Source organism: Carassius auratus, chromosome 18 (assembly GCF_003368295.1).
Source record: "Carassius auratus strain Wakin chromosome 18, ASM336829v1, whole genome shotgun sequence".
Classification (NCBI taxonomy): Eukaryota; Metazoa; Chordata; class Actinopteri; order Cypriniformes; family Cyprinidae; genus Carassius; species Carassius auratus.
The window spans coordinates 7,339,334-7,351,977 of NC_039260.1; the positions used below are offsets into that span (position 1 = coordinate 7,339,334).

At 36.2% G+C, this 12,644-nt stretch overlaps 1 protein-coding gene across 2 annotated transcripts; it reads left to right on the forward strand.

Moving 5' to 3' along the window:
* The first annotated feature begins 337 nt into the window (after nucleotides 1–337).
* On the forward strand, nucleotides 338–12,544 carry nr1h4 (nuclear receptor subfamily 1, group H, member 4). 2 transcript variants are annotated; one of them, XM_026287335.1, is made up of 10 exons: nucleotides 338–548; nucleotides 2,476–2,692; nucleotides 4,341–4,718; nucleotides 7,090–7,230; nucleotides 7,593–7,729; nucleotides 8,171–8,269; nucleotides 8,508–8,607; nucleotides 8,750–8,896; nucleotides 11,093–11,206; nucleotides 11,691–12,543. In XM_026287335.1, exons 2-10 carry the CDS (start codon nucleotides 2,596–2,598, stop codon nucleotides 11,927–11,929), a joined length of 1,452 nt encoding a protein of 483 aa, XP_026143120.1. In that variant the 5' UTR covers nucleotides 338–548; nucleotides 2,476–2,595; the 3' UTR covers nucleotides 11,930–12,543. The 2 variants fall into 2 exon arrangements, with proteins under 2 accessions (XP_026143120.1, XP_026143121.1); XM_026287336.1 differs by lacking the exons at nucleotides 338–548; nucleotides 2,476–2,692 and adding an exon at nucleotides 2,754–3,167 and having other exon boundaries at nucleotides 11,691–12,544.
* Nucleotides 12,545–12,644: the final 100 nt, after the last annotated feature.

The window sequence follows — 12,644 nt, forward strand, 5'->3', positions numbered from 1 at the left end:
GACCCAGAAGTAGACTACTGTTCTCCACATTAAGCACACAGATATCCCACAATATTTAATATAACCAAAAAGCAATTCATAATTCTTGAACCAAACTATCGAAGACAAGTATCAGATATCAAAGTTTCCAGTGATGAGCTAAAACAGGTGTATTTCTAACCAAACACTTTAATTAACACGAGAGACTAGCATCATTGAGTAATAATTGTGTTTACATGAGTGTTAGGGGATGTGTGTGTGCATCTCTGGGGAATGCGTTGGGAAGAAGGGTGTACTTTACTGGTTATCTCTCGCTATTAAGGAGGTAATGCTGCATTTGTAGGCCTGTCAGCCAAAGTTTGAAGCTGATGGGAGAGGGAGGAACTTCTACTACTCATGAAGAGAAACAGATAGATAGTTTAATTAATAACCACTGTCCCGTTTCCCCATGACCCCATCCACTCTGTCTAGCTGCTACACAGAATCAGCTTGATGCTTATTCCCAAATACTGATGGCTTCAAATATCAAGACATGACCCAGGAGCATGCAGCGTCTGTTAGAGTAATAGGTAAGGAAATTATATTTCTGATACTTGTTACTAAAATAAATCATCTATTATAGCTTACTATTACTTGATGATTGGGGTGATTGGGGCGAGTGTGGAGATTTATAGATTGGAAATGGCTCTATGTTATGGAGACCCTCTGTGTGTACTAGCATGTAAGCTCATGGGAAATTATGGGCTGGATTTATTATAGTTTTATGAGGGAAACTGGTTGTTGTGACTGATGTATCAATCAATATCGCTAACAGTTGAGGTCTGGTTTCATGGTAGTTTGCGACACCGTGGCCTCATTCACATATCCTAAATCACACCGCTGTGACTTTTCTTAAAAGAGCCAGTGTTTCCTCTTGTATTATTTATGCTGGGAAGGTAATAAAATGCCATTGTTGATAGAAAATTAGCATTGCTGCTGTCTCTAGTATTGCTTTGAACATAAGCACACATGCTAATACTGATACCAAGATCAACTTTTACAAAAATAAATCTTCCTTGAATGCATAAACAACTGAAAATGAATAAATGATGTTTTTGTCATGACAATGTGAAAATGATTTATGTATAGCAACCTTTGCTCACACCAGCACTTATGTAGGAAGTATGAAGGTGTTGAGTAACAGAAAAAGAGAAACAAATCTTCTTTGAATCCATAATAACTTGAACTTTGTGAAAATGATTCATATATGTGGGTGACAAAACTGTGAGTCAGTAACTATGAAACAAACGGAGGCAAATTGTTGTTTTTAGCATGAGCGAAAAAGTGTAAAACTATAAAACACCTTTAATTTTACCACTACGCATCCGCATGTTTTGTCCTATAGTCAAATGACATTTCTAAAAATAGACTGATCGTACACCTATAATGAGACTTTTCTTAAAAGAAACAGTGTTTCCTCTCGTATTATTTACACAAATGGTGGGAACATCATAAAACGGGACTGTTGAAAGAAAAAGAGCATTGCTGCTGTTTGCTGATATTGTTCCTTCAATAGAATACGATTTCAAATGAACTAAAGTACACATGCTAATATCAAGAATAAAGAATTTTAAGAATAAATCTTCCACAAGTGCATAATGTGAACATTTATTAGTCATACCGTTTTTTGTCATAAATTGTTGAACATTTTTCATTTATACACACCATTAATGAGGCTTTGCTAAATTTAAAGAAAATGTGCATGAGTATTTTAATGAGGGAAATCAAGTTCACCTGCATCATGTTTTACTTCACTGTGTTCAGTTTATGGTTTCTTAAAGTAATAGTGCTGTGAAGTAAAGTAAAGTAATTAAAATCTTGTTTCATTGTGCTAAAAGTTAAAGTAATTATAACCTCATTTAAAGTTCCAGTGTAGTAAACTGTTGAAAAGCAATATACAGTTATATTTGATTTCATTTTACCATATACACATACTATAGGTGAACACAAAATGATGTAGACGTGCTCCCTCCATACCTGTCAGGAAGTTTTTGAAACTTAAACAAAGGAAAGACCTGGCCTTAAAGAAAAATACATCTGAGATGAAATATTGTGGAATGTTACCAAAATATTTTGAATGATCCAAAAGAAAAATGTAGATAGTTCAGCATTAAAAAGGCATGGGAAATGCAGATATTATAAAATCCAGTGCCAGACTGTACAGTCCAGAGTTGAAACTGGAGCAAAGGCCAGTGCAATCAACTGTAACATTTCCAGTTGAAAAAACTAAAAAAATGATGATATGACTTCTGATATGACTTCATATGATATGACCTTGTCCTCCTAATCTCAAGGAAATCTAAATTAAATCTGAATGATGTAGTATAAAACTTTGCATGTTAACTTCAATCATTGATTTTTTTTCTTGAGAAGCAGTATCTAAATCAATTTAAGTGACGTGTTTTACTATATTGCGCCAATGCCTTAATTTACAATAAAAACTGCCTCCATTTGTAGGTAAAGCAACCACTTCCTCCATTTGTTACTGTCTTGAAGAAACAGGATTAACCCCATCATTCACTTCCATCCTGGACTGAGGGATCTTTGGACTCCAAGACTTAACACACAGGCTTCTGAATGAATGAGTGGGTGGGCCATGACGTCAATGTGGTGGGACCTTTACAGATCCCACCCAGTGATGTGTTCCCCCTATCAGAAAGCTCACATTTTTTTGGTGAGTATATTGGAAATTCACATTCATTTCTTTCCTATGTTATGCTAAGGTTATCTTCACCATGGTGGTTGATGAAATAAAACTATGAGTCAGAAACTAAGAAACAAACTGAAGCAAAATTCTGTTATTAGCAGAAGACAAAAGTGAAACTGTCACCTTTTAATTTTACAAACACGAGTGAGCATGTTTTGTCCTAGATGACATTTATAAATCTAGATCGATCCTGCCTGTAATGAGACAGGAATTTGTGACTTGTCAGGTTAATGAGCAACTATAGCAACCTTTGTTCACACTAGCACTTATGTATGAAGTATGAAGGTGTTCAGGAACAGTAATACTTTATGAAAAGGGATACATAGACACATGCTGAGGAGTTAAAGAAACAACTGGATGGTTAGGAATCAATACGGCTAATAACCATCTGTACCCTTACTGGGTCGCACTGAAATGGCCATGGTTCGGGATAAGGCTTCAGGTCAGTACCGTCTCATGATATTGTCGTCATATTTTGTGTTGTTGACGAAAATGTAGTGCAGATATAGTACAAAAGTTTTAGATGTCTTGTTTACTTTAAAATGATTGGATTGCCAATGAGAATTCAATGTGTCTTTCACAGTTCTGAAAAAGTTGTCATTATTAGCAAGTGGAGTGCATATTTTTTTCCATGATTGTTAATAATGAACACAAACATAGAAAAAAAGCTGATGACCTTAAGGAGTTTAGCTCGAAATATGCAAATATATAACACGTTTAGGTATTCTAACTTTATTTCTAGCACTGTGTACTGAAATAGGCCAGACCGTATAGTTTATAATGCAATACGTAACAGAAAGTGCATGTAAAGTTCTCGGTGTTGCCACAAGGGATGCTGTGGCCGTTATTAGAGTAAACATAGAGTCTTCTTTTATAGTCAGTTTACTCTTTTAGGTCAACTATTGAAATAGCGACAGATTCATCGGTTGTTGATTGAATGGAAGCAGATTTAAATTGTAAGAAAGGGGCGGGGCTTGTTTAAAAACAAGAAGTTGGTCGTTTCACAGGAAGATCGAGCTCACAATAAATTAAAGAAACACTTATGGATGAATCATTCACAGTAAGATCTATAAGATGCATTTAGAAAATAAGTAAGGTGATTTTGAAATGTATATATATATATATATATATATATATATATATATATATATATATATATATATGTATATGCATATGCATATGTTTATGTTTATGTATACGTGTGTGTGTGTGTTTAATCAAAAATTATCATAAAAATCTACTCCCTTATACAGTAATATTGTGTAAAATCCAGAGTAAATCCACTTTGGTTAATGATTTCTTGTTATTTCTGGGTGTGTTTGACTTCTGTATTATGTACATTTTACACAATCTACTGCTACTAGTTGGATAGAGGATGATTATGTTCCTAGATGGTTTTTAATACATACATATGAGGTAGTAAAGATCTTAATGATTCTTATGGTGTCTGAAAGGAAACAGTACCTCAGCTTGTTGTAGTTTCACTAATCGTCATGTTGGCATAAGACCTATTAGCATTCTGTGCTGGGCTAACAGTAAGGTGAACTTAAGCTATGCATCTCCATGACACATGTAAACTGACAAGCTTCACTCACTCCTGCCATCTTCTCCTCAGATATTCTGGCAGAGCAGAACAGTCCATTGCTACAGGACCAGGAGGTCATGTCCTTCAACAGCTATCCCAGCATGCAGTACACCTCGGTGGAGTCCTCCATGTCATCACCATCATATTACTCCAGCCAGCACTGCTACCCACAGTACACTGGGGAGGAGTGGTACTCTCCATCCACCATGTTTGAGATGAGGAAAGGACCGTTGGAGGGAGGCTTTGATAATATACTGGACGAGTCTTGCTCTGCTGTCCCAACTGTGTGTAAAAGATCCAGACACGCAGCCCACTCCGGAAGGAGCAAAGGCGAGGAATTGTGTGTGGTCTGTGGAGATAAAGCATCAGGATATCACTACAATGCACTTACATGTGAAGGATGTAAAGGTGAATGCCAGTATTTTTTCTTGATGTTTTCAGTCACAAAACATGTATTCCTGAACAAGTTTTTCATAAAGTTGGAAACCAAGAACCGGTCCTTATTCACAATCAATTCTATTAAAAAAAAATTAAAATAAAAAAATAGCAGGATTTAAAGTTTTCACACGGAACAACATACTAAAATACTCTTTTCAGTGAATCCAGCACAACTTACTGAAACAACAATGTGAAGCATACAGTGTGTGCAGTCCAATTCCTGAAAGACTCAATCTTATTATTAGATTTTTCTAGTGAATCAAAACCATACACCAAAAACATACAGTGTGAATGTAGTCCAATTCCTGAATAAATGAATCTCATATGATGGTTCTTTGTAGAGAATCATATCCATAGTGCAACCAGTGTAACCCAATTCCCAAATGATTGACTCTAAAGAGTCAGTTCTTTTTAGTGAATCAAACACATATATCTTACAACTATGGTGAGCGTGATTTCACCAAGTACAACATGTTCCTGGATCAACATTCCAATCAACCAATCAACATTGACATATATCTTTTCAGGAAATATCTGTTTTAGGCTTACAATCAGGGTTAGGTGTTTCTACACCCTTATTGATCAGCTGTCATTTCCCACTGATTTTGGGAATAAATTATGGGTAGGGGTTGGTTTAGGGGCAGGGATTGGGTTAAGTCTATATTTTTGGACAAAAATGTTGATCAAGGATCATCAAAAGATGTTGATCCAGGAACATGTCATGGCGAAATCACATATGTGAGATCGGTATAGTTACTGACAGGTTGTTTATGTAACACCATGTAGTTAAAGAGTTTTTTGTCAGTAATATTTCATGTCTAAAAAAATAAATCAATTGAATGTTGAACTATGTTATTATGACCCCTCTAATAAGGCATTAAACACCATTTAAATATTTTTCAAGAACTGTTGTACATTCATTTTTTATTAGTATTCATTATTCTCATAATTTTGCAATGCAACTTTTTTTTAACATTGGCTCAATGAGTGGAATGTAGTTCAGGGCTAGTTGTTGATAGATGCCAAATATAGCTTTTTATATTTATTTGATAGACACTGTAATAATGTACAGTTGCACCTTTGTTCTGTGACCTTGTTGTTCACCCTTAAACCTCCATAGAGACTGTATATTGTATCCATGGCTATATAACTTATGAAGGAGGTAATAATTGAATGGAACCCCATGTGCCAAATTTAGCTCTTTTGAAAATCATTGGCTGAATGACTGCAAGTGTAATTCCACCTGTGCATGGACAATGCCTGAAGGGCAGATGCTGAGCTATGTGTCCCAAGTCCCACAGGCTTGGCTGGGTTTGGTGCTCCTTCACGTTCAGTTTGGATTGGGTTCCCTCTCAGCTTTCTGCTGAATAATGATGTAGGCAACCAGAGCCACATGCCACCATGCAAAGTTAATGTGTGTTATTGTGCTTATGGGCTCATGCTGGAATAATTACCTGTTCCAAAAACAACTGCACATGTTTGTCTCCTGCCTAGAACTGAAAATTGATCATAGAAGAGTATCTGTATTACAGTACTGAACGTAATGTCTTAAACATTACACCATACCTACCACAGGCTCCAATGAACCTTTTCCTTGATCTGTGTTTCAATGTTGCCTTCTTGGTTCTCCTAATAGTTTAGACCTAAAACGGAAGCCACTGTTGCTTCTAATTTTTTTTCATTATGGTTTTCAAAATTAGAAAATAGTTAGATTCCTATAATGCCTGTAATACTTTGGCAATACGTACAAAAGAATGTCATGCAAATAAGGCAATTTAAATTTGAAGCAATGTAATCTACTCCTGAATGCTTTTGTATGTCTATTTTTGCAATTTGATCTGTCATCCTCTTTGTATGAAGTGTACAAACAACTGATAGTATGATTTTATGATATGAAATTACTTATTTACCAAAACCGTGGATCTCAGGGAATTAATTTATGACACAAAATTTTAATTCAGGTCTGTTGATAGAGGTGCAGTGTTAAATGCTAAAAAAGCTAAATGCCAATAATTAAATGCAATTTCTGTCCTTGTAAAACCATGAAAAATGGTGAAAAATAAAATAAAAAAATACAGACAAATGCATGAAACTACTGAAATTCGAGAGACATTAAGAAACCAACATTTTTCTAGCCTATTTTAGAACTGCATATCGTTTGGGCTTTACAGGTCATGGTAATGTTAATACATTTCGATGTTTTGTAACATTTAGCTTTCTCAGTTTTTTTCTGTGCTGAGTCACTGTATGATGGTCTATGAAAAATCTGGATCCTGATACCCAATATTATAGTATACTATAAATGAGTGGCATATTGAACATGCTGTGCTATTTCTTCCAGGTTTCTTCAGGAGGAGTATTACAAAGAATGCTGTATATAAATGTAAGAGTGGAGGAAACTGTGAGATGGACATGTACATGCGCAGGAAATGCCAAGAGTGTCGACTCAGAAAGTGCAAAGAGATGGGCATGCTGGCAGAATGTGAGTAAGAGCAATGTAAACATTATAAAACATGTTCCTGCTCAACTAATACATGAGCCCGAGAGTCACGCACATTGTGAAATCAGATAAGTCAGATCAGAAATTCTTGAACAGCAGTAATAAAGGTAATTAACTGGCATAGTCAACTTAATTGATTTTCCAAAGAGAATGTATCTACAGAGGTACAATGCTCTATTTGGGCAACAAATGATATGAGATGGTTTGGGTTCAAAAATATTGATTGACTTGAGATAAAATATTAGTTGTGGAAGTTGTATTTTCTAAGCTTATTTTTTAAATATAAATACTGATGAGGAATGAAACAGATCTAATCTGTATCTAATTTGTTTTTGCATTCTCAGGCTTATTAACTGAAATCCAGTGCAAATCCAAAAGGCTGAGGAAAAACACAAAAGCCTCATCTGACGAAAGTATAGGGGATGATGTTGGTGATAGTAGAGATGCTAAACAAATTGTATCTACCACTAAACCCTCTAAGGTAAGAACAACACAGGTGCTGTCTGATTGGGTTATTATTATAATAAGTGGTGAAAACTTCCACAAAACAAGCTAAAATACTGTCCCTTTTTGATCTGTGCAACTTTAAGTATTTAAGACACAGTGTACTTGGTGCCATGCTTGTTACAATGTAACTTTTCAAGTATAACTGCAAACTAAGGGTGTTCTATGGAAACTTTATTGAAGTGCTATAAAAGGTTAAAGGGCAACCTCAATGATTCTCTTTACCATCATTCTGCTCACTTTTGCTCATATATACGGTTACTTCTGAAAGATTATATTAAGATCAAGGGCTGTAAAATGGCTGTGCAGGATCAAACATTGGCTAGTTGACACCCATCTTTATTTATTGCTTCACATAGCTGGATACTCCATGATCCAATCTTATAAACAGGAATTTTGCCACATTTTCTCATTTCAGGAGAATATAGAACTGAGCCAAGACCAACAGGCTTTAATAAGTTATATAGTCGATGCTTACAACAAACATCGCATTCCTCAGGATATGGCGAAAAAACTGGTATGTCTTCTCGAAAATCAACCCTTACATTTTATCTCTTTTTAGATCAGCTTTTTAAGTCTTTAAATCTTTTTATGATTCTTTAATGCACAAAGCAGCCAAATGCTACTGTTAAAATCAGTAAACAGCATTGCCTGTTCTTATCACTGTTATTATGTAACCAAGGTTATCACCACCCCAATGTCGTAAAAGAGTGGCTTATTTGCATGCTTTTTTCCTCCTCCCAATCTGCTCATAGCTACAAGAGCAATTTAATGCAGAAGAAAACTTCCTTCTACTGACCGAAATGGCAACTAGTCACGTTCAAGTGCTGGTTGAGTTCACAAAAAATATACCAGGTACTGTTTTTCAAATTCTAGAACAGCTATTTCGCTAGCAGGATCTATACCACTTATCTGAAAAAAAAAAAAAATTCACACAGTTCTAGAAAACAGGATGCAATAATTTCGGCAGTTCTAAGCAAACATATTTTCTGAGCAGGTTTTCAGTCTCTGGATCATGAAGATCAGATCGCTTTATTAAAAGGTTCGGCTGTAGAGGCAATGTTCCTGCGTTCAGCCCAGGTTTTCTCCAAGAAACTGCCCAACGGACACACAGAGGTGCTGGAGGACAGGATCCGAAGGAGTGGTGAGCTCATTATTTGGATTGCAGTATAATTTACAGCATGACTCAATACCTTTAACTGCTTTTATGGACCGTTCAAAGGAATCATGACTCTGGGATTGGGTTTCAAACTAGTATGCCACGTACTTGTTGAGCCCCAGAACAAAGTCCATAAAGTTCACTAGGCACGTTACATAAATAATGTATCTGTCCACCCTAAACAACGATAGGGAATTTGCCATCTTGATAATCCCGTGGTGTACATCTCAAGTGTAAAAGGACACTAAAGTCAGACTGGTTTCAGTTTCAATGAAGTCTAAGCACTGGATGACTGCCAGGACAGCAAAAAGAGGAAAGCCCTCATATAGATAGTCAGTATCATATGCCTTACAACATGTAAACAGATTCTGTAGAGGAGCTGTGGTTAAAGAAGGAAGCATGATCAATTCAGTCTCTTAAAAGCATCTTAAGTCCTCCAACATTGCAACAGTGAATAAGCTTTATTTTAAAGATAGTTGCTTTCAGCCTCTCAATATTTGAAAAGCCATGACGGACGTTCAGTTGGTGATATTTCTAAACAGGCAGATGAATGCAGAGTGGCATCGACTGTTTGAATCCATCACTCTTTTCCCTGCAACACAGGCTCAGGAATATTCACGCAAAAGGCCAGCGGGGGAGAAACAGACTTACTATCTAAAGAGACTATTGTTCTCTGTCTAAACATCGAGAGGCCTATTGTCCCACTCTCTGGCTCTCAGCGCCTCTGACATTTCTCTGGCATGAAGTCTTTTTTTTTGCTCCCTCGTTTTTTTTTGGCGGAAAGTTATGACAAAGGTTATCCTTTCATCTTTTTGAAATTAATGAAACTGTGAAAGGAGTCTGCGTACTGCGATCATTTCATCTCTTGGGGGTGGTGACTGTTTGTATATAGTGAGATTGTGAAGAGTTCGTTACACTCCAGCACTGTTTTTTTTTTTTGATAAGCTGAATTAAGTCATGTTTTTAACATCCTAGCTGTCTTCAGTGTGGCAGCTCCCACCGAGGGTTTCCCTGATTGGTCGGTCTGTAAACCAAACCCTTATGGCTCTTCACACTGAATGCATTACATCAGAAAAGAGCGCTCGGCTCACATAGCCAGTGAAGTATGATAATTATATCAATGATAATGATAAAGACAAAGACCTCGCACAAAACAGGAAAGCCTTTCATAGACAGGCTTTAAATGAACTGCTGTTACTGAGGATCCCACTGAATGTGGAAACGCACAGCTGTGGAGATCCGAGGCCAGATTCAGATCAGCTCTGACCTAACAGACAATAGAAAGCAATAAGGTCGCGACCCCGATGATCTGCCATTGCACACTGAGGGAGTTACAGAAAATCTCTTCCAAAGCAGACAGTGAATACACTGCAAAAATCATCGTCTTAAGGTATAATTGGTATCATTTCACGTTTTTGTGTAGTCAGAATATATACACTTTCCTTAACCAAGATCAACTTAATTGCACAAGATATGAATAGTTATTTTTAATAGTTTTTTTTTTAAATTAATTTTCTTATCTCATGATACAATCTTTTGGGGGGGGGGGGGGGGGGGGGGGTCTGATTTTACAAATAAAAATTTGTTAATATAGTTATAAACAAGTTTCAATATTTTTTTTTCGGAGACAGCAAGACAAAAGTAGATCACAAAAAGCATAAGATGAGATGTAATAGGCCTACATTTTATATTATTGAGGGATGGATACTTTCTAAGAGGAAATTGTGTGATTTATTGTAGTAAATGCATGGGACACTCGCTGTTACTTTTAAATATAGCTAACACTGCCACCTTGAGGCCTCAGAATAAAACTTTTCATACACTTGTACATGCAACAAAGACTACTGAATACTCAAAGTGTGTCCCATTAGATTTATCTACTGAAGCTCAAACAAATACATATTTTATGGGGGTAAGATCACAGAGCCACGGCTGAATGTGTGTACTAATGTGATGTTAAGTCCAGTAAAGAAAGCATGGCCTTTATTTAACTTTAAATCATGGTTGGTATGTAAATATGTGCCTTGGTTGATTAGCTTCAAAGAAACATGTTTTTGAGTGGTTACTGTCGTTTTTACATTCTCAGTACTACATAGATATTCAATACTAGAGGGATTTATAAAAGACAGAAAAGAAATACCTTGGTGTAAATCTTCATAAATATCTTTATTTCCTCCATAGGCATATCTGAGGAGTTTATCACACCCATGTTTAACTTCTATAAAAGCATCGGGGAGCTGCAGATGATGCAAGAGGAACATGCTCTCCTCACTGCTATCACAATCCTCTCACCAGGTCAGCTGATATCGGTCACTTAATGTTTTAAATAAAACGTTTCAGAATGCAACGGTAGTTCAGTTAGTGTTAGGGTTGTTAAAAACAGTGTTCTTGTGTCGCCAAAGTTTAGTGCTGATTTGGTGCTCAAAACACATTTCTTATCATTACTGTACAATGTTGAAAACAGTTAAATAAATAGGAAGTTCAAAAGAACAGCATTCATTTAATATAGAAATCTTCTGTATCATTATACAAATCTATAAGGCTGACATGTTCCAAGTAACCATCAGTGTAAATGCATTAGCATCATATGATAGAAATGTTTTAACCCATTTAAAACCCACATTTGGTTCTTATATAATCAGTTTCCAATAAGTTAAAAAGTTAATGATTAATGGGGTCACAATAGAAAAGGACATATTTGCCATTGTTTTATGCTTCACAAGTCCATAAATGAAATAAATTAGTTTCATATGACTGAAATTGTTCTATCTATCCATAGACAGACCATACGTTAAGGACCAGCAGGCAGTGGAGTGTCTGCAGGAGCCCATGTTGGAGGTGCTGAGGAAGGTCTGTAAACTACAGCACCCCCACGAGCCCCAGCACTTTGCACGGCTTCTTGGTCGTCTGACCGAACTTCGCACCCTCAACCACCACCACGCAGAAATGCTGGAGTCATGGCGCATGAGCGACCACAAGTTCACCCCCCTCCTCTGTGAGATCTGGGATGTTCAGTGACTTAAGTGACTCTTCCACATTTAGAGGAAGAGAAAATTTACAAAAAATGGGCGCTTAAAAAGAGAAACGCTATAGACTTTTACTAAGCTGCCAAAGAGAGGAGTTTACACACTTTTCAGAGAAGTGGACTGTTAAAGTATGTAATATAAATTTAATATTTTGTCAAACTTCAAGTAAAACAGGAAATAAGAAGATCTTAAGACATTATCAGCGCTTCAAGAAAAGATTGATATTGTAATGCCTTTGTAAATGTTTACCTGGCCTTTGCAACTTGGCACCTTGGTTTGTTTTAAAATCTGATTTCCTTTATCAGAGGACTTTGTGGCTTTTTACATTTTATGTCTGTTTGTGTTTTATGTAATTCATCTAAATATTCTTTTCTTTTAATTCTTTTCTTTTTCTATTCTTTTAAATTCTCTTTTCACTTTTCGAGAATTATGTAACCATTCTTTTTCTGTGCCCAAATATATGTGTTTATCTGAAAACTGGTGTTAACCGTTGTGAAGTATATAAACAGTATGTTTAGAATACCTGACCAAATATTAGCCCATATAAATCACAAAACCATGGGCATTAAATTAATAGTTCACCCAAAACTGGAAATTTGCTGAAAATGAATTCAACTTCAGGTAATGTTGATGAGTTTGTTTCATCATCTGAACGAATTTGAAGAAATTTAGCATTATATCACTTGTTCGCCCCTGCAGTGATTGAG

Bases quoted from the DNA above. Each gene is read 5' to 3' on its own strand.
- nr1h4 (XM_026287335.1), top strand. From the start codon at position 2,596: ATGAATGAGTGGGTGGGCCATGACGTCAATGTGGTGGGACCTTTACAG. The intron at 2,693-4,340 runs GTGAGTATATTG...TCTTCTCCTCAG, and splicing joins AGAAAGCTCACATTTTTTTG to ATATTCTGGCAGAGCAGAAC. The intron at 8,897-11,092 runs GTGAGCTCATTA...TTTCCTCCATAG, and splicing joins GGACAGGATCCGAAGGAGTG to GCATATCTGAGGAGTTTATC.